This window comes from Seriola aureovittata, chromosome 20 (genome assembly GCF_021018895.1).
Source record: "Seriola aureovittata isolate HTS-2021-v1 ecotype China chromosome 20, ASM2101889v1, whole genome shotgun sequence".
Classification (NCBI taxonomy): Eukaryota; Metazoa; Chordata; class Actinopteri; order Carangiformes; family Carangidae; genus Seriola; species Seriola aureovittata.
Genome location: NC_079383.1, coordinates 3,042,879 through 3,069,379, shown reverse-complemented (window position 1 = coordinate 3,069,379; position 26,501 = coordinate 3,042,879). Strand labels below are relative to the sequence as shown.

Here is a 26,501-nt window from a genome sequence, read left to right as displayed (position 1 = left end):
TGCACAATAGTATTTCATGTATTCTACAAATCATCATCGTTAATTTAACTTCTGTTTCCCGCATGCTTCTTGTACAGTGTGACACGGGCTGTATGTAACTGTATGTGATGGCGTCTCCAGGTGAGTTTTGTTGGGTCAAGTCCTGCTGACCCTGGTCTTAAATGCTTTGGGGTTCTTAGCGTTAAGGAAGAGGTCAGCAGGAGTCCGGTCTCGTGATCATGTTTCAATTGTTCCCCACAGTAACTGTTAATTCACTTCGTGTTTCGAGCTGGGGCATTAACCTCCACCATGTTTCATTGCTGAATATGAGACTGAAGTTGCCATATTTACTTTGTCCTATTCGCTGTGATACGGAGCAGTGACGTTACCATGTTTCTGTTAATGTTAAAGAAGTTTTTCACTGACAAAATTCAGGATTAAACCCAGATGTATCTTTGAAATCAGCCAGTCCATTTATCTGCAGCCACTTTTACCGCTTTAAATCTAGTACTTTTCTAATTTGAGTTTTGACGATACCCATAATTCAAGATTACTTTAGCACTATTCATAGACTTTTAAATTGATCTCAAACACTCATGAGAAAGAGTGAAAAACATTCCTGTAATTTGTCACATAGAAATCTGAAAACAAAAGAGATTCAATTATCATCTTTAAACATATACTGCAAAGAAAATCACTGGGAAAAGTTCTCTGCCTGTGATGGATTGGCAGCATGTACAGGTTGTCTCCCTGTTGTCTACCCAGTGCATGCTGGGAGAGGCCCCAACCATTTTTAATGATGTCCCTGTTTCATTAGTCATTTTAACAAGCCTTCATCAACCTCCACTTGCTATTTCCCTGAGGGGAATCCATCTTAAGTCCTGTTCCATTAGTCTGAAAACTCAAGTGATGCCTCTGAAATCGACCTTTTGAAGGAGCAGGTTCTCAATTACTGCATGTAGACGTCAGGAGGACATCTTGCCAAGGAACGCATTTAGATCGTCTGTCATTTACTGAGAACGACTCATCACAGTAGAACAAGCAATTTAGAGAGTTTATACCCCCCCTCTGAGCCGGCCCCCTGCTCTGCAAGTGGCCGTTAGCTCAATGTCGCTTCCTCAGAGGGTCGTCAGGCAGAGCAGGGAAAAAATGACAAACGAAATGGGCCTCGCAAATATAAGTAGGCGTGCAAAGCATATAGATGAGCAGAAAGGCAATAAGACATAGAGATAGAAGGAGAGGGAAGTACCATGCTGAAACTTCATCAGCTTCCCCAGCTCTCACGGTGATGCAGCCACATGCTGTGTTGTGATTTCCCGGCCAGGGAGGGGAGCTGCTGGCTCCCAGATAGAAACAATCCCAGCACAGCTCACTGTTACATCTAACAGCATCATGTAATGCTTCATTTGGAAACTACAGCCATTTATCAATGCCATTGATTTCTTGCTCTGCACTAACAAACATCATGTCCAGGGCAGAGTTTATGTGTGTGTGTCTGTGTGTGTGTCTGTTATCAAGATATGACACTATGCGTTTAAAGTGAGTGCAAAACCACTTTAAATGTTAAACATTTTTACAGAAGGTTCTTACTTATATGTCACACGACCAATGTGAACCAGGAACTAGGAGCATTTACATATGCACTGTTCATACACAGACACCCACACACACACACACACACACTCATACGCACACAGATGATTAAACAAAATGAAAAAAGAGGATTTCTTCCTTATGTCTGCTGGCTGCGAAGGCAGTTCCTGTTTGATGAGGGGCTTAGCTGTAAGAGGTTTACTTCTTAACCCTCAACCTCTCTCTTACTTTTTCTTGCTTAGTCAAGGCTCCATCTATGTATCTATTGTATCTGTCTGTACAAGCAGGTAGACTGTGTGTCTCACTTTCACCATCCACTCTCATTTTCACTGCCCTCTTTCATCAACCTCCACCTCTCATCTCTCTCCTCTCGTTTCTTTCACCTCTCCATTGTCCTCACTCTTTCATCTCACTCCACACCAGCTTCTCTCTCTCTCCTCCTCCCCAGGTTTAAATTTAGATGGGAGTTTCTCTGCGCTGTATCTAGGCAACCTATCCCCCATATGTAAAGAACCAGCAGTGCTCAAGTGCTCTCTTCTAATTTTTTCCTTACCCTCTCTCCTCTCTTTTCGTCTCCTCTCTTCTTTTTTACTTTCTTTCCTTCTTTTTCTCCTTTTTCTTACATCTCTTCCTCCTGGTTCAGCTACGTGTGTCTCCGTGTTTGCGTGTTCATGCACTGTAGTCAAGTATGTGGAGTTGTGTCATGCGGTCATGTGTTGCGTGTGTGCATGTTTGTGTGGGGCTCTGGCCCAGAAAACCCAGAGCGTTATTTACCCCTGGAGTCATGAGCTGTGTGACAAAGAGGTTAGGCAAAGAAAACAGATCACACCACCAGTCCCTAAATTATTCACACAGCCAACCAGTTAACCATTTCCAAATCCAGTAAAACAGTCAGTCAACTAGCTGGTTAGTCCAGGTAGCCATATCGCAAAAAATCAGTCAGAAAGAAAGTGCACATGTGAGTCATCAGTCAGTCAGCTTCCTGCTGGTCATCAGTCAGGAACTCAGGAAATATGTGTTGTATCTGGGGTCCTATTCAGATCTGCCATTAATGTCCGATCACAAGTGGTCAGCTGTAAGTTCAACGCACACAGGTCTCATTAAGGACTCATTCAAGGTCCGATCACTCAGAACACATGTGGTCATATTCTTTTAGAGGGTCCTCCGACACAGACTAATTACTCCCGCCACAGTTTATAATGAACCCAAAATATTTTACTTTTTGAAATGACTGAAACATTATTTCACTGTAGAGCTGTGAGCAGCGCAATGATTCACTCTACCCCTCCTTGCCCCACTTCTCTCTCTCTCTCACACACAAACACAAACACATTGACCACAGACCCGCCTGTCATAGTCGGACTGGTTTAAAACAGCAGCACATACCTGTTTATTTGCATATAAAGTGGATAAGTGAGATCTGATCACATGTGGTCACTGGAGACGCTTTGTAATGCGAGGTGTGAACTGACGTACTTGGAGCTGTCCACGTGTGATCAGATCACCCAAGATGCATTTTAATGCCAGGTCTGAACAGGGCCTGAGAGTGTGTGTGCTTGTGCATGTGTGTGTATGTGCTTGTGCCACTGTGAAGCAGTGCTAAGACAGGTGCAGATCTTATAAGTAGCAGTAGCATCTCATCAAATCCACAATCAGCTTTATATATCACTAAGCCAGCTGGGTACTCTCTCTCTCCTCTCTCTCTCTCTCTCTCTCTCTCTCTCTCTCTCTCTCTCTCTCTCTCTCTCTCTCTCTCTCTCTCTCTCTCTCACTCTCACTCTCACTATCAGTAAGTCACACACACACACACACACACACATATGGAGGTGTATAGTACAGGCTGGATAGTGTGTACATCTAACAGTTTAGTGTGCAGTTGCAGACATGCATGCGGTAAAAAGCATTTACACACACTTGCATGAATGTTAAGTTCACAGTCACACTGTAGAACATGTGACTCATGCAAACAAACAAACACACAAGAAGAAACCAAACGTGCTAAGTTTGAACAGCAGCAGTGTATTACAGTACAGCCAGACACAGTGTGTGATTGGTGAACTGGTCATCTGCCAAGGTGAGCTAATGAGTGTGAATATTTACAGTGTACTAAATCAAGCTCATGATCTGACACAATGTTTGCACCTCTTCTTAGTGTGTTGAAGATTCAGATTCTGCTCTGCACATATCATGACACCAGTAACTCCCACCACATGCTCACAAATGAGCTAAAGCTCCTGATTGGTCAAGAGTATTATGGGTGATACGCCATAGCCGGGAAGTAAGATCCTAAGATGCTAAACTCCGGGAATAAAACACCCTCAACCCCAATTTTGTTTTTTTTTTTTACCATGAAAAAGACTCGGAGGCGTTGCTTCCTCCCAGGCGGCTTACCAACCCATTACAGGCTCTGCTAACCAAATGCTTTAGGCTTTGAATGATTAAGGATGGGCTATAGTTTGATGTAGGGCCTGCCGGTCTGAAGGATTGGGGGGGGGGGCCCATGGCCTAAGAGGGTGTGTCTGGGTGGCAAACACAGGGCAAAAAATCTCCCTGAGCCTATTTTTAGGATCCTGGCAGAGCATAATGAGCTTACTAGCCTGTAGGTGCCTGCGCCAAGCAGCGGCTAACTGCTCTGTGACCTTTACCAGCATTGTGTGTGTGTGTGTGTGTGTGTGTGTGTGTGTGTCAGCTAAAGAACACAACACACATCCCCTCTCACCTGTCACCATGGTTGTGGTACATACACACACTCTCACACACATACACACACATTACTCACATACATACACAAATGGACAGAGGGCAGTATGGGTAACTGTCACAGCGATTTGTAGTGGCTGAGAAATTCCCTGGGAGCAACACTCCACTACACACACACACACACGCACACACTCATAGGCGTGCACACACACACATACACACTCCTAACCCCTACCCTCATCAGCACCAGCAGCATCTACAACAAATTTTGTCTGAATTCGCTTCATCCTGCGGGACTCCATAATGTCTGTGCCGTCGGAGGCAGCGCTGTACAGCCTGGTTGCCAAGGCAGAGCCACTGAGCTGGGGAATAATGCGTTAATACTGGCTGCCTTTTCTGCCCCAATAAACAGCCCAGTGTAGCGGTGGGCAAAACCATCTCATTCTCCCTCTAACTCTGTGTCTGTCACTGTCTGTCTGCGTGCCTATACTATAATTAAACTGATTGGTATTGGAGATAATATTGGGGATATGAGCCAGTGGATGTGATCTATTGTTGAACCAGTAAAGCTTCCTCACTGACCACAGCTAAATTTATTTTCTTTGCACATCTGATTCTTGATACAACGTGATAATTTTGGATCCCACAGTTTGTAGCACTGTTGCTCTGGATTACATGTGCCCGAGGTGTGCTCCACTCCTGAATGTGCAGAGGATCAGCAGCATAACAGAGTCACAAGATCCCAGCACCTGTAACACTGTTACTCTGTCTGAACATGCATATTTATGCCATTGTTTTCTACTTTGCTGTCTCCTTCTCTTGCTCTCTCTCTTCCTCTCCCTCCCTCACACTCCTCTGTCTGTATCTCACTCTCTCTCTCTCTCTCTCTCTCTCTCTGCTCCTTCCTCTCTGATTATCCTCAACAGAGCATCTCATCTCTTTTTTTACAGAGGGTAATTTTTTCTCCAAGGGAAACACTTCCCAGAACACACTCCTTTCCTCCTTTTCTGTCTCTCCTCTGTAATTCTGCCTCCCTCTCTTTCTGCCACTCTCCTTTTCGTAGTAGTAGTAGTAATAATACCAGCAGCAGCTGAACGGCATCGCGGCTCCATCTACAACTAATGGAAACCGACTCTCCTGTTGCTGTCTTCTGCCTCTCTTTTCTCCTCCTCCTCTTCCCCTCTGTTGCATGCTGATTTATTCAACGATTCAGAGGAGTTAACATCCAGGCAGCCGTCAGCCAGAATGCTGCCGGGGGTGAGCACGGTCGAAGAAATTCATTGAGATGTTGTAAGAAAAAAAAAATTAAGAAAGTGATGCTGGTGGTGGTTTATTGAGGAACCGTGGGCCAGGTGAGGACGGATCTAAGCCATGCAGAAGGAAGGCAGAGCAGAGACTGAAGGCAGGCTGAGGTTCGGTTGCATCGGGCGGAAGCTGTTGAATAGTTCTATTTAACAGGCTACCAAACCACTGTGACCCCCTTCATCTGCAAGCCTGAGGGAGAAGAAGCTTATGAGGAAGAGCAAGAGCGAAGAAGATGAGCAGTTCCCAGGAAGGGGAATGGAGTGATCACTGACAGCGTCTCTAGGCATGAGACTTAGTCTCTGCCACAGTATGCCTTTTGGGCTGCCTCTGCTCTGTGAAATCCTTTTCATCGCAACACCACATTGTGAAGTCTCTGCGTGGGTTCGAGCGGGGGGCGGTCTCAGGCACCCGGGGGGCCACCCTGACCCTGACCCCGGCGCGGTGAGCTGCTGCTGAGGACCATGGTCCTGCCGTCGCTGCTCAAGCTCCTCAACGTCTTCCTGCGCCAGCCAACCCTCACCAAAGCCTTTGCCGCCAATCACTGCCGCCGCCCTTCCTGCTGCCCAGCTGCTCTGATGCCGCGCCCGCCCGGCCTGCCACTCTCTTGCCGCCGCGGGTGGGAGGCAAGAGAGCACCCACAACGTCTGCCCACCGAGGGGAGAGAGGTGAGACAAAGAAGGGCAACTCTCTGGAGAAGTGAAAAGGTGGAGGACAAAGTGTAGGACTGAGTGTTTGTGTTTGTATACGGGGGAGAAATGTGTGTCAGGCTGGAAGGGTAAGACTGTAATGTTTACAAGGAAGCAGCATGAGAAGTTTTGACTTTTACACACTCATAGGTCTGTTAAAAAACAACAGCAATATAAATTATTTGTTGAAAAATAGTTGTTATTCATGAGAATATGTAAAATAATAGGACATCTCTGCTTGTTTTTGTCAACTTAAAGAATTCCCCCGTAGTGCTGGATACTAGAAAACAAAGATTGTTGTCTGTGAAGTTGAGTCTGTGAACAGCTTGAAGCCATTTCTGAAGAATTAATGACCGTATGGAGTTATGGGAGATTTTACATGAGTCTGAATGTTTTATGTTGTAGTTAGAGGCACATTTTCTGGTCTCCAGAAAACAAAGCTAGATTCTGTTGCAGTGACCTTTTACACTTGTGTAAATTCATGTGAGCTCACATAGAAAGAGTGGAGGCAGCCTATCTGTCCTGTCTGTGGCAACATTAGACAGTGACCAAAACTCAACTAGTGAGGCTTTTGCAAAGTTGTGAAATCGGCAGTATATTCCTTGAAGGAATTCAGTGGTGTAAAAGTAATATTTGACGGCTGGATCTGCTTTGCTTACGCGTTGATATCAGTCCCATCATGCTGTTGTTGGTTTGTTCTTTGGCCTGCAGTGTCTCGGGGCTAAACTGAGTCACTTTCTATTATGTCAGCTTAACCAGTGGGACATCGAGGGCCAAATACAAAGTGAAGCCACTGCTCTACATCTAATGTTTCTAATATATGAAATGATGATTCAAACGTGAACTGAATTGATACTACAACTAAAACTTTAATGGAATTTGTGTAGATGCTGTTGACAAATATTGATGCTCTTGTTAATGCTGTAAATGAACAGCAATTATAGAAGCACATCAGAAATGTAACATGATAAACAGGACAGTAAAAATGTGATCACAGTAAAGTGAGAGTATGAGAAGCGATACAGCAACAGTGATCCACAGTAGAAACATCCCTGTTATACCGCAGCCTGCTCCTTAATGAAATAGACCAGGCAGTCCAGAGAAAAGCTTCTCTCTCACTATATTCAGAAATGCATCTGTATGTGTCACACTGAAGGAGATTTTAATCATTTTTAAGCCTTTGAAAAGCTAAGAAATTGAATGATGAAAAGAATAGGCACAAAGTAAAGTTAGTGTTAAGTTAAGGGTTTGAGACGTCATGGGAAAGTATCCTGTAGTAAAATAAAAATAACAAAAACAATCGGTCATTTTGTGCTAAATTGGCTTCAGTAGTAATGTGTCCTGACACTGGGTAAAGATTTGCTCTTATTAACTGTCCTTGAGTTCAGAGTTATCGTTCTTTCCCTGACCTTGACCTTTAACCTCCCCGTTGAGCGTGGAAGGGAACATTTTAGTGGTGTCATAGCTTTTACTCAAAGATACAACCTCATATCCTTTGAAGGGTTTCCTTCATTAACACAAGCCAGACAGTCCAGCAGCAATTTGCAGCTTGTAGATAAATTGCTTGCCGACTGTTTGTGTAATGGTCAAGTCTTGGTACATTGATCTACAGTTGAAGTTCAATTCGATTTTTAGACCAATGATCAAGCTAGCAGCCTATTATTCGGCCCCATTTGACATCCATACTGTGCTAGAGATGAGTCAACAGGGAAGATTTTATATACTATACACACACATAGATACAAACAACAAATTGAGCTTCAATCATCCTGTGTCTTGATTCGCAAATATGTCCAATATTCACGGATCAATGGTCAAACAGGGAACACATTTTCACCTTCTCCGCAGAGTATGTAGTCGTGATACAGACTGGCAGTCAGATATCCAATTTTGGCTCATTCTCTCTCACTTTCTCGCTTTCTCTCTCATTCTCTCTTCCTCCTACACAGCTTTCAGACAGGCTCTGTTTGACACCTGAAAGCACCCTTAGTTTTTAAATGTACCTGCTGCCAGTGTTAAAAGTTACGCAAGAGTTTGGCAATGCCAGAAATAGGACACAGCCGTGGATCCACATTACATGAGATGTGTTTTTTGAAGCAATTAAAAAGAAAATCCACCCTCACACTTTTACATTGTCTTTGCCCATACATGGGTATCCTCTCTGTAGTGCCAGCAGTTATGAACTGGGAGCTATTTCCATAATATCAGCCTTTGATACTGCCACACTATTCATAAAGTGTGTTTCAATGAATGGCTCTGGAGATGGCCTCAAGCCTGTTGACTTACCTCACAATAAAAAATCTTTTCATATTGTGAATGTCATAAGTAGCAAAGAAAACCCTGAACAATATTGTTCATTTTGTTTTGGATTGCTTAATCTGTATTTAGGGAGATATCAGTGGCAAGATTAAAACCTGTGGCTAAAGCATTTATCACAGCCGTGCATTCACACTGAGAGCAAGGATATGAAGTTACCATGACTCCATTCATGCCTGATAAAGCTGAGCAAACTTTGAGATCTCTCTACTGAATGCTTTTGCTCCACAAAGATTGCTTGCTTGTGATTATTACAACATTTAATTAGAAGTTAATTCCAACCATTAAAAGTTTCCTAATACTGCAGCATTTGTTTAAAAGGCTGCAGGAATAAGTAGAAACCTGATTGACAGACAAATGAAAGGCATTAAATAGTACAAGAGGACGATACATGACTTTACTGTTAAAAGCATTACAACTGCAGAGAACAGGAGTGCTGTTAGTGTCTCACAGTGACCTGCATTTCTTACTACAATAAATTACACTGGCATAGTGTAAGTGGGAGATGTGCCCAGCAGACAGTGCAGGTACTTCCAATCCTCCTATACATGCTCACACATCAATGAGACAAAGTAAAAAGCCGTGTACGTAAAGCAAGGAGGATGAAGGGAACAAGAAAACAGACAGAGATGCTGGGACACAGAGGGAGAGTGGAGTAGTGTAACTGTGGCGTTCCCTGACTCCCACACAGGTTGCACTGTACAACACGCCCGAGGTGATTTGCGAAGACACACTATTCTCCCTGCAAGCTCTGAGGAGTGTGTCTATGAGTGTGTACAATCAGTAGCCATTGTAGTAGTCTGCTCCTTGCTACATAATTAAACTACTGCTCCACTTTTTCCCCCAAATAGAATTATTTAAAAGAGCCAAGTTTTACCCTTCAAGTTGTAGCACGACAAAATCGAGAAAAAAGCAACTGCCGACATGCTGAATGTTTGTGTGAGTAACCATTATTTAGAGTGTGTTGTGTCTTGGTTGCATGTTTGGGTGTTTTGCTGTTACTCTCAGTTTGACTAAGATATATGAATTCTTTATTTCTTCACATTGCAGCCTAAAATCATTTAAATGCATTTTCCCTCATCAGTCTTCACTCAATACCAATAATGACAAAGTGAAAACAGAGTTTTTTATATATTTTTTGACAAATGTATAAAAAAATGAAAAACAGAAATATATTCAGAGTATTCCCACTCTTTACTCGTTACTTAGCAGAAGCACCTTTGGCAGCGATGACAGCCTCGAGTCTTGGGTATGATGCAACAAGCTTTGCTCACCTGGATTTGAGGATTTTCTGCCTTTTCTCTCTGCAGATCCTCTCAGGCTCTGTCAGGTTGGCTGGGGACTGTCAATGGACAGACATTTTCAGGTCTCTCCAGAGATGTTCAATTGTGTTCAGGTCAGGGCTTTGGCCCGGTCCACTGCAGGACACTCACAGAGTTGTCCCTAAGCCTCTCTTTATAACATAAGGCTGCAAAATAATGAAAAACAGTAAAGGGGTTTGAATTTTCTCTGAACGCACTGTATGCCAGCATCACAGGGAGCTTAGCCCTCACCACAGTGGAGGTGTTCATAATGACAAGACAGAAAAAAAAAACTCACTGATATCTTCTCTGAGTGTTTTCCTGGCTCTGCTCGGTTTGGCTCGTCTTGGCTGGGATTAAGAAACCTACTGAGAAGACTTAATATGCACCCCATCGCTGTCACCCAACTATGAGAGAGCTGTATTTTCTGGTGAGAGGAGACAGAAGGGGGTGGTGAGAGTGAGGAATGGGAGGAGGAGGAAGGCTAAGAGATGGAAGGCAGTTGTGCTGCTGGGACTATCAAATATATGACTTCCCCACAAGGAAGTAACACTTGACTGCTACCCAGAGCTGGGCCTGGATGTCAGGGAGTTTGATATTCTATATGTTATTAGACTGGACAGGCTGTGGTGCTGCTACCTAAGACAAAGGAAGGTAAGCAGGTAAAGAGTGAGGCTACATCCACAGAAATACGTTTTCATGAAACGATCGAAGCCCAATCGAGCGTCTTAGCTCCAGAATCTCCCTCTATACCAACACACCTGAAAATACATATCACATGACCATTCATGGACACTGGGCATGCGGTGTAAACACGCCGGTGTCTCCTCTGCGTGTTGGTTATAGTTGCAGAAAATAGTCCACACAAGGAACAGCAAAGGAAATTGTAGCATTAAGAAATGCAGGATTTAACTGCACAACAGCTGTTAGCAAAGACGACAAGGTGAGAAAGGCTTGTAATTCAGTATCCATGTTGCTTTCACCACTAGCAGTTGAGACTGATGAGACCCAATCAGGGAACACACGTGTGTGTCTGCATCATGGTTTCCAAAGGTCTCTGCCAGACTGAAACGCAACCCTAGAGTTTTCAAACTAAAAAGGGGCCAACAGTGTTTCTGAAAGTCTCCGGGCCTGAAAACTCCAGAGTAGTGTGAACGCCAGGCGTCAATGTAGCACAAGTGATGCTGTTGAAAACTAAAAGTTATTAGTGTGGCTGTAGCCTGAGAGACAACAACAACAAAGATCCAGTTTGGTGTCTGAGCCATTGCAGCCAGTCAGCAGCTGCTCCCTGCATTGTCGTGCAAATCTGGCATCTCCCTGAAATCAGTCACCTGCAGACAGGTTCGGTCATGTGAGCTTCTGGCGTGGCGTGTCATACATCTGTGAAAATGGTCTGGTTTGGCATTAAATTTACGGGTTTCTTGTTTGTTGTATTTTTATGATAATCATTAGTCATGGCTGCTAATTTTTACATCAGAGGTAAAAGTAAGAAAGATGCAGTTAATCCTCAGTAAAGACAGACTGTGGCTGCTGTCATGTCTTATACCATCTGGCATAAGACAGTGGAGACACTGGAAATTTACATAGTATGTGTGTAACAAAACATTCTCTCTCACTGATGGAGCCGATGCCAAACAGTAGCAGCGCTTAAACTGAGAACACTCGATGTGATTTCTCAACACTAAAAATGACTCATCCCACAGTCATCCTCTGCCACATTTAAACTCCCCACATGATCTCATCAATTTGTGAAACTCATTGCCGCTACACAAGATCTGAGTGGTTTAAAAATCTATTTTCATGTCTGTTGAAAAGTGCAGTTTATGTTCCATGAATATTCAGACTATTAAACAAAAATAATGGAATCACAGTCATTTTTTATGCTCAAGTTCACGTGAGGAAAATCCGGATGTATGTGGAGAAATGTTGATGTGATGTAACTTGAGGTCAAACTGTAAGTCAGTAGCACTGGGTAATGTGTGCAAATACAATAGCTTCAAAAATCTCATGATGTAAAATGTTGTAAACCTGGTTTTAGAAAGTATTCCCAGCGGCTCAGCGCACACATAAGTGAACTTAACCAACTTAAGCACATAACACTTGTTTCTTCAATTTAGTGCTTCAGAAAAACTAGATGTGATTTTCGAGGCTCATTTATGTACATGTACATTCATGCAGTGTACACTAGAGAAATGTGTGAATCACTGTGTGTGTGTGTGTGTCTGTGTGTCTGTGTGTGTGTGTGTGTGTGTGTGTGTGTGTGTGTGAGAATCAACGCCAAGTGTTTCTGGGATGTCACTGACTTGGATAATAATCTGTGAATTAGAACAGTGCTTAGTGAAGCAGTGGGCTGAAACTAAGAGAAAAGATGTGTGCCCATCCAAGAGGATCTACAGGACATGTGAGAACCGTTATTATTTGTGTGTGTGTGTGTGTGTGTGTGTGTGTGTGTGTGTGTGTGTGTGTGTGTATATGTGTGTATATGTGTGTGTGTGTGGTCTACCTTTATGCTTCTGTATTTCTGTGCATGCTCCAAATGATGTCACAGGCAATCCATTATTTCAACCTCCCTCAAGACCACAGCAGACCACTGTGGATACACACACACAGATACAGTACATACCCACAACACATCTACAAACACACACACACACTGATGTGAGGTATAAGGCACGCAACCGTCCACTGACATGCACAGATGAAGTTTTTTCAGTGTGAACTTGTGAACTGAAGCTGATGCACACACTCAGTGATGCACATATGTAAAACAGTTGTGGTCTGTGTGTGATGACTGCCAGGTCAAGCAGCTCTCATTTAGACAGTACGACCATCCGTCCATGGAAAGCACTGGACCGAGTCCCCCCCACCACCACCACCACCACCACCATCTTCACAGTTCTGTCTCACAGTTCTCACAGCACGGCCTCATGGTCTTCAGAATAGATTGTGTATTGAATCGTCTACAGTAAATAACAGTAAGTCTGAGGAAGTACTCAACATTTGACCTCTCAGAGCATCCAGCAGTCTTCATTCAGTGGTAGAGCAGACTCAGGGGTCATTAGTGCTCACCTTGTCGATCAGGAAACCTTTAATGGGCAGAGAAAAGGCGAGGAGGCACTTCATATTTAATGCCTCGTTATCTCTGCTGCTGAGAGATTTTTTAAAAAGGACAAGGTGATCTGAAGGTGTAGGATTTGGAGTCTTGCCTGTGATTATTGTTAAATAATCTAAATAACGGTAAGATTAGATTAGATTCCTGATGTGACCTTGATTATTGGCCCTAACCATCACACATGCATGACAGTCATACAATATTCACAGTTGTATAATATGTATGAAAATAATTTAATAGATATATTTAATGTTTGCAGAGCTCACTGCACATACATGGACCACACCATATGTCTTCCACTGAGCGTGTGTACGTCCCGTTGTGTGTGTTCACGCACCAGCATCTTTTATTCAAGTGGCCTGATTCCATAGTTTGAATCTAATGCAAGATGGCATCCTCTGATCACATGCAGCTCCCTTTAAAGCCGCATGAACAGAAGCTATAGCTCTGTAGTAAGTCCCCATCAATATTGCACAACGTGTACGCTAGAATCAGTGTAGGATATTGCAGCATCGTGTGAACTGCATTTGAAGTGTAAGATCTGTTTATATTTTCATTTTATTCCTGCAAACCTGGATAATACAGCAACAATGTCTCCCAGAAAGCAATGAGGGGGATTCTCTCTCAGTTTGCTTCCGTCAACAACGATTAAATCCCCTGATGGGTTCTTGTTGAACTGCAGTTTCTGGACTTAAAGCCCCCGTATCTCAAGTTTGAATATTAGTAGATGAAAGCAGTTTCTTTAGACAGAGCGAAGAGATTAAAAACTTAAGATGAGAGTTCTCTCCGAGGACTCAGAGGTCTCCTTCTTCTGTAGATTAACGCTTAAACGCATGTGCATTTGTGTGTGTGCAGACTGTATGTCAGCAGCCCCACAGCAGTTGCTAGTGTAGTGTTTCATTGCTGCATTTATATTTGAAGTCCCCTCTGTGTTGGAGGCTGGGAGAGATAGATGGAAAGGGAGGGAGAAATGGATGCAGAGAAAGATCAAGACAAAGACTCGGAAAGGGTAAAAACAGAGACAGAGATGGAGCGAGATGAGATCATGGAGGAGATACGGGGACAAGGACAGGGAGAGATAAGGGAGAAAAAGATATCCAGGGAGCAACCTCCGTAAGCACCGACGGCGCTGATGAATATTGAAGGAGAGGGTCGTGATGAGGAGGAGGAGAGGGAGGAGAGAGAGGCAAGAAGAGACATCAGAGCTGAAGAAATATGCTCCTTTGTTATGTCTTAATGGGAACTGTCAGAGAAGGAGAGAAAAAGGTCAGACAGGAAGGCAGGCAGATATCAAACTGATACTGAGAGAAGCAGCCATACCCATACATATGCATAACACACACACAGAGGAAATACAGTACACTGTATACACACAGCTTGTTCTGGAGGAGGTGATGGTCAAGAAGTGTAACATCGTAGAAACAAAGCTTAGTCTTGGGTTATCACCGGTCTGTGTCGTCTGATCCAAAATAAAGCTGCAGAAACAGGGAGCAGGAGCTTCTTCTACTCTACATTTAAAGAGCCAGGACTGTGGTATATCTTCTTAAGCCTTTACAAAACAAAATATAAGTGTAAGAAATACATTAAACTCTATTTATATGTTTTTAAAGTAAGTCAGAAGCATTAGCATGTCTAGCTAAAGAGTTTATTGTCTACAATAAGAACCTAACGCTGTTATTTCCAAAGGCAAGGGGTATATCAGCAGCTAGCTATGTTGTTTTGTGGGGTTACAGGTTACATTGCAACTGGAACTTTCACAGAGTTTTAAACCAACACATGGAGTTTTAGTGCTAGCATTACACTAGCTAGTTACATGGTCAGTTTGCTATACTTTGGACAAACAGGTACAGTGTTGGAGATATTCTTTATTTTTAAGGAATACTAAAAGTTTACAGCTGCAAAAAACAAAATTGTGTCCAAAACTTCCGGCTGATCTCTGGTTCTGCCCATTTGATAACGGCTCAGGAAGAAATGGACTTCAGTCTAAGTCGCTTTGATATATAAAAGAAAAAAAAAGAGAGCGCTGCTCTGGCTGAGAGGATTTAGAAACCAAATCAAGAGGTGGCCTTATGGTCCCAAATGGAGCAGCTTTGTGGCGAAACAGGGATAAGAAAAGTGTTTATCCTCTGAGATTATTATTCCTTTTTAAACATTATTTTATTGTTGTTTATTTGGTATTTTATCTTGAAATATACAGATGTATTGCAGCTGCACTGATATGTTTGAGGGGAGACTCACCTTGGATTTAGTTTAATCCCTGTGTTGACATCACATATATGTCATTGTGGAAAATATTAGTTCTGTAATATTTTTAAACTCTTGTCTTATGGGTATTTGCTTCAGAACCAACAGCCTTCTAAAGGGAGTCACGCAGTTTGGACTGAATTCAAGGTTAGAAAATTTTATTGTGACCACATTTTTGTTGATGTAAATGTTCATTTGTATTTTACTAGATAATCAAGTATTCTCTCCCCTCTGCATCGTCCTGACAGCAGTGGCTGCTCTCTCTGACTCTTTCCACTGACTGAACTTATCAGCCAACACCATCTAATAATATCACACTAGTCTTTTGGTGAACGATAAAGCTGCCGGCCAATGTCAAAACCTGTGTGCCTCTGCTGCAATGTGTGTATTAATGTAGTAAGATCAAATTAAGCCCCCCAGCTCTTTATTTGAATCTGTAAGTGTTAGAATAAAATGTTGGGGTGGGATTTATCCATATAGCCGACAGGCTCAAGTTCAGGGTGACAGGAAAAGGGAAGTCATTCTTTGAATGTGTTAAATGTGGATGCTTGTGTATATTTACATATCTGTGTGTGTGTGTTTGTGTGTGTGTGTGTGTGTGTGTGTGTGTGTGTGTGTGTGTGTGTGTGTGTGTGTGTTGCTCCTTATACTACCATACGTTTTATACGGCTGCCTTGAAAATGCCATGTAGTAAACACACTTGAAGCCAAGCTTAGATTCCACGTATCATGGCAGGACACAGACTAACATGCACATCGTTTGCTGTCGGTATATTTCCGTTCTGTGAAGCTGACACTGAACACCTGTCCTCCATCCTGCAGTGTCTTAACAATCCTTTCTGACAGGCATGTTCCCCTCTGCCACCTGTTGGGTTTAAATGTGTTTTCTGGTTGGAACTGGTGATGTAAGGCATTTGCAGATTTGTCTCAAACCTCCTCCAGAGGTGGGCTTGATGATTGGAACTGAAGTGTGTAAAAATAAAATTTCAGCTAATTCCTTGTGGAAACCCGCGCATGTGTGAGTGTGTGTGTGTGTGTGTGTGGTGTGTGTGTGTGTGTGTGTGTGTGTGTTTGTGTGTGTGTGCAGAAGTTCAATCAGTCAGGAGTCAGGAGGCCCACACACCTTTACCAAACAGACGTGATTTGATGTTGCATTATTAAATGGGTATCAAACAGATGAGCCGTTGCTTCCAAAACAACAGCTGTGTGCTCTTCACTCTGTTTACAGTAGAAATTGAAGCCTCTGAAATTTTGATGTGCTTCTTTTGCCGTTGTTTGAGCATTGCCAGGACAGGCTCTGTCTAATACTGAGTGTGGCCATGAATGAGCAGCAGTGTTTGACTGTGTATAAAATATTGACCAGTTGCTCATCGTGAAATATTAAGCATGTTTGCTGAGGCTTTCCACACTTCACAAAAAGAGAAGATTGAAGAAATGTGCTGGGAAGAAGCACAAGCATAAACCCAGGGTTTTTTAGAAAAGCTGAACAGGAGGTATTTTGTGTAATGAGATGTTTTCTGAAAGGAACAAGAGAAATAATGAAGCTTGTGCAAAGAACAAATACATACAAATAAGTTTTAGCTGCATAAATGCTGCTTTATCAGTTATTATTATTATTAGTTTGTAAGTTTTTGAAATGCTCATTTGGGACATTTTGGAAGGCACTGACAAACGATCCATTTTGTGGTTTAGGTATGAGAACTTGTTGAAGTGACGAGTGAGAATATAGAGTGTGTTTGTGAGAGAGGAGCAGTGTGATCACAGTGTTTTGTGTCGCGGCACCGCTCAGCTCAGCGAGCTGGCAGAGCATCACTGAGCTGCCACAGATATCCAAATGTTCCAGTTTGTAAGCACGCACCAACGTTTGCTATTTCACAATTGACATTTGTGTGTGAGTGTGTGAGTGTGTGCGTTTGTGTCATGCTGACCGTCCTCCGCAGGGCTGTACAGCTTTGTCATTGTTATTCTTCTTTCACTTTCATCCCTATTCTTTTTTTCTCCACTTCTCAGCTCTTTCTTTGTCTTTCTGTATTTTCATGCCCCTCAGCTCTGTTTCTCCATCCTTCTGTCTCGCCAACTAGCTCGCTCTTTCACACACTTTCTCTTTTTTTCTCAAGCTGTGTGTGTGTGTGTTAGCACTTTCTTTTCCTCTCTTTCTCTCATTTTCTCCTGTTCCCTCCATCTCTTTGTTTCATTTGCCAAAACAAATCTATATTATGTCAAAGAAAAAAGTGGCGTAACTTGACACTTTGCCCTGAGGCAGTGCACCACATACACACACACAGACACACACACACACAGACACACACACACACACAGACACACACACTGCACTGTGAGGCTCTGTCACTTGTTCAGTGTTACCCTGTTTATCATATTACTCTATTATAACAGTACACACACATATATATTATATATAATGCATGCACACAGTAGTAATTTAACTTTGAAAATACTCTTATACACATACTTATTTACATATTTACAATTACCTTTCTCCCTCTCATAGACATCCATATAAATGAATAATTACAAACATATTTTTCCTTCCCTCTCTCTCTCTCTCTCTCTGTCTCTCACACACACACACACACACACACACACACACACACTCCTTTCAGTGTCGATGCATTCCTTCAAAGATCTCTGGTGGTTAGTGGTAGAAGAAAAAAACTGATGCTGAAGTGGATTGGCACACACACTGTTTGTGCACATGGATCAGCAAATCACGTGCATTTTCAATTCATGGGTATAGATTATGAGCATCATGTGCTCACTTGACTGCGTATACAGCCCAGTCCCAGTACAACCTCCAGCTTCCAAAATAACTTCACACAAACAAAATATGTATAAAATGAGCTTCAGGGCTGTTGTATCAGTGTTTATGGTTTATGGTTTTCTACATGCACAAACTTTGTCCACAAACCAGTGTTTTACTTTGACTCCCCCACTTTCATATATTGTAGCAGTGACTGGAGAAGCAAACCACCTGAAAACTCTTTCACAACACAGAGAGTTCTTTTCTCCCATTGTTGTATATACGGTCTGTAAAGCTTGAATTTGTTTTGGTGCAAACTCAGTAATTGTCATGAGCGTACAAAAGCACTATATACTTTTATATACTGTAACACACAACAGGCATTGTAACATCAATCTATATGTAACTTCCATACATGCACATGCACATGCACACACACAGTGTACTTGATACTTGATATTATCCCACCATATGCATTATTTTTCATATCTTTTTTTTATCACTGATTTGCTGGCTGTACATCGAACCTTGGCATGTGACGAATAAAACTTCAGCATCGCTTACACCTGGAACATAAAATACAGTAATATAATTATACATTGTAATGGTGTATATATCGATATTTGAGCTTTACTGCATTGAGATATTAAATTCTGGATGTTGCCCATGCCAAGTAATGAGCAGTCAATCAGTTTTTTCTTCTAATCAAACAAACACAAGTCAAGCACGTAGGAGGTCGAGTGGATTCCCCATTGATTTAGCAGCATTCCTTACACAAGGGATGTGTATGTGCATCTGTGTGTGTGTGTAGGAAAAGGCAGTTGTTAACTAATGATCTTCTGTTTAAAACCTTCAGCGTCCATGTGTACAGTGTGTTTACAATGTCGGGTTCATTTTCCAGACACAAAAACATAAAATGGACATTTTGCTTCAGATTTCAAAGTGTCTGACACTTTTTAACTAGATCATCTCCCCTGTGGCTGATACAACACCACAGGAAGTTAGAGGGCTTTTCATATGACACACACTGTGATGATGCTTTCAGCTGTTGGAATACAGCTCATTGAAAATTTCCTCGGTCCAACTCCTTAACTTTAAATTGGAGCTAAGAGCCAATTTAAAAGATGGTAATTAATGTGTGGCTAAAAATATCACTATAACTGAGCTCAGCTGAGTTTTTTTTATTCTGTCATTCCTGTATTCATTTCTCGGCTGCATGCTTGGACTGTAATTGTTTGTCTTTTTTCTTTTTTTTTTTTTTAATTTACACCCAAATGAATCTCACACAATATGAGAAATGGAATCCTCCCAAAACCATCAGCAGCCCTACCAGGCAGATGGATGGTGTGTGCTGCCTGACTGCCCTCAGCTGCCGTTAATCTCATACCGTGCAATACTTTTTTTTGTACCACTCCCCTCCGAGACCCCCGCAAAGTGATCTACAGGCAGAGTGTCGGGTTTAATAAAAGCCACAGTGTCACTACAGAAGCTGAACTCAAAGGTGCTGTCAGGGCGTCCACTTCTAAGGAGGGGTTGACAAAGACATATTTTAATTCTGTCTTGTACCTTCCCTGAGAGATAGCAGCAACTTGCACCAGTAAGAAGTGTTGTACGAGTCTGTTTGAGTCGCCTGTCGACTGCAACAATCTCTACCTCTCTGTGCATTTCACAAAGTCACAACCTCGCTTTTTTTTGCATATTTATTCTCAAGTGACAGGAAACTTTTTTTTTTTTTAAGGTGCCAAAGATGCATAAAGTGTGATGTTCAGGAGCACTATGACTTTCCAGCTTCAATTCGGTTTTGATGTTGCACTTTTGTGTGTAAAACTTTGTGTATATACGTCTGCAGCTGTGTCTCTGCCCGTGGCTCAGTCTTCTGCACTGATACAAGATTTGAGTGAAGATTAATGATGGAAGGGGCTTTGGCTGTTCAGTCATCAACCTTTATATGACTGCAGCTGTACTGAACACCTCCCAGGTGAAGGGGTACGTGTGTGTGTGTGTGTGTGTGTGTGTGTGTGTGTGCGTGTGTGTGCCATTTAAACTTTGTTGCTCGTAAAAAGGTGAGTCATCACCTCCAGTGTCCTCGGCTTCAGACTCAGTCAATACTGTAACCTTGATCCTCTCCGTGCTGCTTTGTAATCATGGTTCCTTTTCTTTTATAGGGGGGGCTTAATTTTATCTCTTTAATTTGCCTCTGTATTGTTTTTACTCTCCAGACATTTCAGCTTTTATTATGAAAATCCTTTGTGCTCACACAGTGTTGTGTAATATTAAGGAGTTCTCCCTGTGAATCAATACGTACTGTATCCTCATGTCTCTCTCATTACTCCTGCTTTCTCATTAAAGCAGACACACTAATGAGAGTTGACTTCTGAAATTGATATTATTACCTCTGCGTTATCTCGTCATCTTGTTGAAAGTGACATTGCAGAAAGAAAAAGACAAGATGACAGGTTTGATGGTTTAGCAGGTGTGCACCATGTATCTGACATTTAGGGTTTAAATGTGATTTATATCTTGTCACAAGTCGTCTCCTTGTTTCCTCTTGTCTGCTCTGCTGTCACGCTGAACCTCACAGAGTTGTATAAAGTAGAACCGACACTGCAGCAGTCCGATGGACGGCCTGAGCTCCGGCTTAAATTTGACTTCTGAATAAAGAATAATCTCGTTCTGTCTCCATGTAAAAGTTCAGCACACTCAATCTGACCCAAGCCCCGTGTGTCACATGCAGTCCAGGCAAATCCCAGCTTCAAGGATAAATGTCAAACTCCTGCAAAGATGCTGAACAGAATTTGCCGATGACACTGTTTCTGCTGGACTGGGGATTCCACTCTGGACACTGGCAGCAGGAAGAAGCAGTGTGTTGTGGGTGAAGTGAGAAATACATATCGTTTTGATGGCATGGGCAGTTAGCTCTGTTAAGTGCCCCCCCCCCTTGTTGCCCCAAGTCCTCTCCCTCCAGTGCTGTCCTCAGACACAACTCCGCCCTATCTGCGCTTGAATGTGTCTTGACATCTGCACTTTTAACGGTCCTCGTGGCAATGTTTTGTAGTTTCACACAGATGGCTGAAAATAACCCGCAAGATACTCCAGGAGGGGACGCACAGCTGAAGTGTGGGGATGTGCGAGTGTGTGCGCACACAGGCGTTTGCGAGTAGTGTTTGTGCCTCTTGACACTTGTGATCTCGTGTTTATATGTGCATGTCTGGCTGCAGATGTGTTTGCAATACCTTTGATAATTATGAATATTTCTGATGTGTTGCACTGAAAGTGGTTGAAATCAAAAAGTAGAGGACGACCAGACAAAAGATGATCCTTTCATCTATTCACTTTTTCAACCTGACATAAAGTATCGATGTGTGAATGCAGCAACTGGCTCCAATCAACCCCTGCAGATCATTTGATCAGAAAACAGCAAAGCACAGATCCTGAAGCGAAAGATGGTTTTGGCACCATGAAACTGACAACAAAACTAAACCATGAAAATCATAAAACTACCCAGCACTCAAAGACAGGTGCGGACAGAAATGAAAATGGAGTCACTTATTGCAGTGTGAAATAAAATGTTTTAGTTGATATATATAAAAGTTATTTCAATCTGTTCCAGTCGCATTTTTCTTCACAGCACGTTGAGAACTGAGATAAACACCATGTATGTTTCTGTCCAGTCCAACTTCCTCAGTCTTGAAGGACTAAGAACTAAGATATGACGAACAGATCGGGGGTAAACACAGCTGGGGGTCCTGACTGCAAATCAGTTGCAGCTCATAGAAGCTGTGAAAGGTTCCCACAGCTGATCACCCCTCAGATATTTGCTTTAATGAGGACTACTGATGCATGACGACCCCGAGATGCTCTGATAATCTTTACACTAACGAACAAACTTCATGTTTGTTAGTTCTGAAGTTCAAAGTTGTGTTTGGAAAATTACAGAAAGTTGAGGTTGATGGTTTTTATGGCAAAGGTGAGGAAAGAGTAGGAGGTGGGAGTAGGTGGTTGTCTGGTTAATACACATAAACGCACTCTTTTTCACCAACACACACACACACACACACACACACACCTTTTTCTGCAGAGTAGTCAGGTCGAGGAATTAACTTGAGTATTTATAGAATCCCCTAACCACAACTCGTTAGATAAGAAATGCTACCTTACGTCTAGACAGCTCTTTGGGAAGGGCAGCGTTATTTTAAAGGCAACTGTTTTTCCCATTATAAGTCTCTTTGGATTTTTAAATGAAGGGGCAGCAGCACTGCTGCAGCACAGCAGCCATGTATTTAATGAGCTGTTATATGTAGGCTTCTGTGTGTCATGAGTGATCCCTGTTTATCGGTAACATACCCAAACTGAGCTAGTGAGCTGTGTTTTCCATTTAGATCAAGAGAAAATCACTGATAATTAAAGTTTGATAATTATCCACTGAATAATTAATTCACTGCAAAGAAAAACTGAAGTATTGTAGCATCTCTATGAACAAAATACAAGCACAAGTGTAATTTCATGCAAGCAAGGACTTGCATGTAGAGGTACATAAATACTTGAAAACAAAGCCTTTGAAGGAGCCAAGACTCTTAGATATGAAACAGCTGGCTCAATTACAGAGACGATAAACACTGAAATATTTCTCTCTCCTTTTTAATAAATCAGGCAAATGTTATCTTGCAAGATGTTGGTATCTATAAGTAACATCTCCTGAGGAAATACAGAGAGAACGAGGGATATCACATCCTCTCACACTGTACCAGAAGATTTAGGGATGGTTTAATCATCAGCACATAAATAAAAGTCTGCCACGGGGCCAGAGCAGGTGGAGGAGAGATGGATGGTGGAACAGAGATGGGGGTGATAATGAAAGTCGGGAGGAAGGAAGAATAAAAGTGTAAAAGAAAAAAGGATGGCTGAGAGTCAAAGAGGGGAAGATAGAGTGAATGAGGAAAAAGAAAAAAGGGAGATACGGGGAATGAAAAAAAGGCCATTGAAGCAGGAGAAGAAAGGAAGGTGAGGCGGGAGGCAGGATGAATGTAATAGGCAACAGAATGAATGAGATGTGTCTGGGCTGCTGACTGTGTGGAAGGAGAGACTGCGATGGAAAGGTGGAGTGAAAAGTGCTGGACAGGGGACAGAGCAGTGCAGGAGAAAAAAAAGAGGGATGAAATTAGAAAAGGAGACAGATTTAGCAGGTCAAGGGTAGAGCAGGAGGAAACATGAACAAGAAGAGCAGGAGCAAAGAGTAGTGAAAGCTAAACGGAGTGAATTTAAAAAGAAAAGTGCAGAAGTGAGAGGAGGTGAAGGACGAGTCCTTGGCGAAAAAAACTTTCTCTTTATTTCTTACAGTCTTTTGTTGCATATCATATTTAGTTTTATTTATGAGTATTCTTACTTATTTTATGTGTATGAGTCTTGTTTTTCCTTGATTGTTAAACTGCACACACACACACACATACACACACACACACACACACACACACACACACACACACACACACACACACACAAACAAACAAACACACACACACTGCACACACTTGTTCCCGTCTCTGGAGTTTGTGTTGGAAGTAGCTCAGCCTGCTGTACCTGTCGCTGCTCCACCTGCATACAAATGTTTCTGTGCTCCAACCTAACACCAAAACAAACTCTTACTGTGCTGGTGCAGCCTGGAGCTAGTATATTAATACACATTTATACAATTAATTTATTAACTTCTTAGCACATTTTTAGTAATTACAGTCTTACAGAGTGAAGCAGGAACCAAATATGAGAAATTCTCAATTTATTTTAAAATGTATCCTATCCTCTTTAAAGCCTTTCTGTGGGTTGTGCATAATAAAGTACACTCCATCTTATGTGGATGTAAATACGTTCATATACTTTCTGACTGCATTGTATATTGCAAACTATCTTTGCAGAGCTTACAGTATAATCTGCTCTTTTTAGAGACTGTGTCAGAGAGGTGATGATTCCCCTCGAGGCCATAGTTCGTAGTGTCTTAATGGATTATACCTCATTTCTAATATAAGTAATACATGTGACGTATCTGCTGCCACCTTAGTTATAACACATTTCTTCATTCATTTACTCCGTTTGACGGTGGATCCATGTGCACAGGGCGCTGCTGTGTGAGCACGGTGGTGAAAGTCAGTCAAAAGTCACTTCCGATTTTGTCACTTTCACTGGTTTTTTTTCTTCAGCGCTCTGTGTGATTCTATTACGCAGAGACACAAGGCTGGCTGTGCTAATGCCTCTTTAGACTGATTCCTTCCTGCTCTCATCCGGGGCGAGAGCGGTGCAGACGGTGGAATACATTACTGCAAGTAAAGCTACTTAGAGCTGCACCATAATACCCGGGATTTCATTCCTGGTGTGTGTTTGTGTTTAATGTGTTTGTGTGTGAGGCTGAAGATGGAGGACAAGAGCTCTGTGTGTGTTTGTATGTAAGTGTTTGGAATATGCTTATGTGCAGTTCTGTGGAAACTTATGAAACAAAGCCCTCGTGCCAGAGTCACTGATACAGAGAAGTAAATGTGACACAAATCATGGCTGCTAAGTGTGTATGTGTGTGTGTAAGCCTGCTATATGAGTGTATATACATCTGTCTATGCATTGTTGTATCTAGAACAAGTGTGTGTGTGTGTGTGTGTGGGTGTGTGTGTGTGTGTGTGTGTGTGTGTGTGTGTGTGTGTGTGTGTGTGTGTGTGTGTGTGTGTTGTGTGTGTGTGTGTGTGTGTGTGTGTGTGTGAGAGAGAAGCACACTGCCTGGGAGGGTAACCTTAAGAGAGTCAGTGCCTTCAGAACAGTTCTCATCATCTACCGTGGACACTGGCGTCTCGCTGCAATTACTGCTGTTGTATCCACTGTGAAGGCAGCACACATGTCATGGAAGTCAATATATGTTTCACGGAGCTGCTATATGCACTCAGGCTGTGTGCAGGTGTGTGTATGTGTGTGTGTGTGTATGTGCATAGTTAGCATGTGTGTCAACTCATTTTCCATCAGACTACTGTCATGGTGGTTTCCTTTCCTTCTTTTCTCTTCCTTTGCCTTCACTCCTTCTCTGTCTTCTTTTGTCTAATTGTCCCTCTGCCCCCCCCTTGTCTCCACCCAGGTTCTGTCTCTGGGTGCAGATGTGTTGCCAGAGTACAAGCTCCAAGCTCCACGCATCCACAAGTGGACTGTGTTGCACTACAGCCCCTTCAAGGCAGTGTGGGACTGGCTCATCCTGCTGCTGGTCATCTACACTGCCATCCTGACGCCCTACTCAGCCGCGTTCCTCCTCAATGACCAGGTGGGTTCTCAAATATCAAGTCTACTTTATTTCTATTGTCAAATCACAATCATGTGGCTCCTTTTTTTCTTTCTTTGCTTACAAACCAAACCAGATGGCTAACCTACAAACGGAAGCACCTGCACCTGTTTCTTTTTCTTCCCTTTTTAAAAAAATAAAATTATTTAAAAAATAATTTAAAACATTTTTGTCCAATAAATTATATTCATGTGCACATTTCTTTTTAAATATGCAAATAAATATTCCATATGCATCACAAAGATTTTTCAACAGAAAAAGTGTCTATTTTTCTAGATAAACTTTAGTTAAAGTTAAAACACTAGCTAACCTCACTAACACTTCATTCACTAAGTTATTTTCACAATAAAAACCCAACCATATTAAAACGCTTTTATTGTAAAGCATCAACATTTTGTTCCCCAGCAAATGAACAGAGCAGAACAGAAAACAATGAGGCTCCACAGTGAGAGAACGCTTTGAGTGAGTGACCAAACATCTGCTGGAAAATACTGATAAACAGAGCAATAATACACACAGAGGATTTTCACAGCTCTGAAAACTCTGAGTAGATTAATGGAGACAGTGTTCCTCGGGACAATGTGTCTGTCGAAAGCCCCGTTTTTCCGTCACTTCATGTTTTGTCTACATACGTATGCAAATTATCGTTAAACCCTTAGTGCTAATCTGTTTGAAAGAGGTAGTCACACAGAACTGTTCTATTTTTAGAGCATTACATTATAATTCTCTCCTGTCTTCTTTTATTTTCTGTCTCCTCTCCTCTCCACAGCAAGAAGCAGCCATGCAGAGTTGTGGTTACTCCTGCTCTCCTCTCAACGTGGTGGACCTCATAGTGGATATCATGTTCATTATCGACATCCTCATCAACTTCAGGTCCGACCTTAAGAGACATGAATAAATGCTGCTAGTAGTTCCAGCAGTAGCTGCCTGGTGGTAGCAATAGTAGAAATAGTAATAGTTGAAGTAACGTGTCGTCACAGTAGTGGCGGTTGTGTCAGAAGTGTTTGTGTAACAACACTTAACTCTTCCTCTCAGGACAACATATGTGAACACTAATGATGAAGTGGTGAGCCACCCGGTGCGCATCGCCGTCCACTACTTCAAAGGCTGGTTCCTCATCGACATGGTGGCTGCTATTCCCTTTGACCTGCTCATCTATCGCAACGGAGAGGAGGTACGTCAAGAGACGGAGGGAGACAAGGTTG

At 42.4% G+C, this 26,501-nt stretch overlaps 1 protein-coding gene across 3 annotated transcripts in view; it reads left to right on the top strand.

Moving 5' to 3' along the window:
• The window catches only part of kcnh2b (potassium voltage-gated channel, subfamily H (eag-related), member 2b), a 222,182-nt gene that overhangs the window by 172,975 nt on the left and 22,706 nt on the right, over positions 1–26,501 (top strand). For all 3 annotated transcript variants that reach the window (XM_056364254.1, XM_056364252.1, XM_056364253.1), the window contains exons 7-9: positions 25,099–25,278; positions 26,066–26,169; positions 26,332–26,470. In XM_056364254.1, the coding sequence (XP_056220229.1) occupies positions 25,099–25,278; positions 26,066–26,169; positions 26,332–26,470 (423 nt within the window). The remainder of the gene's footprint in view (positions 1–25,098; positions 25,279–26,065; positions 26,170–26,331; positions 26,471–26,501) is intronic.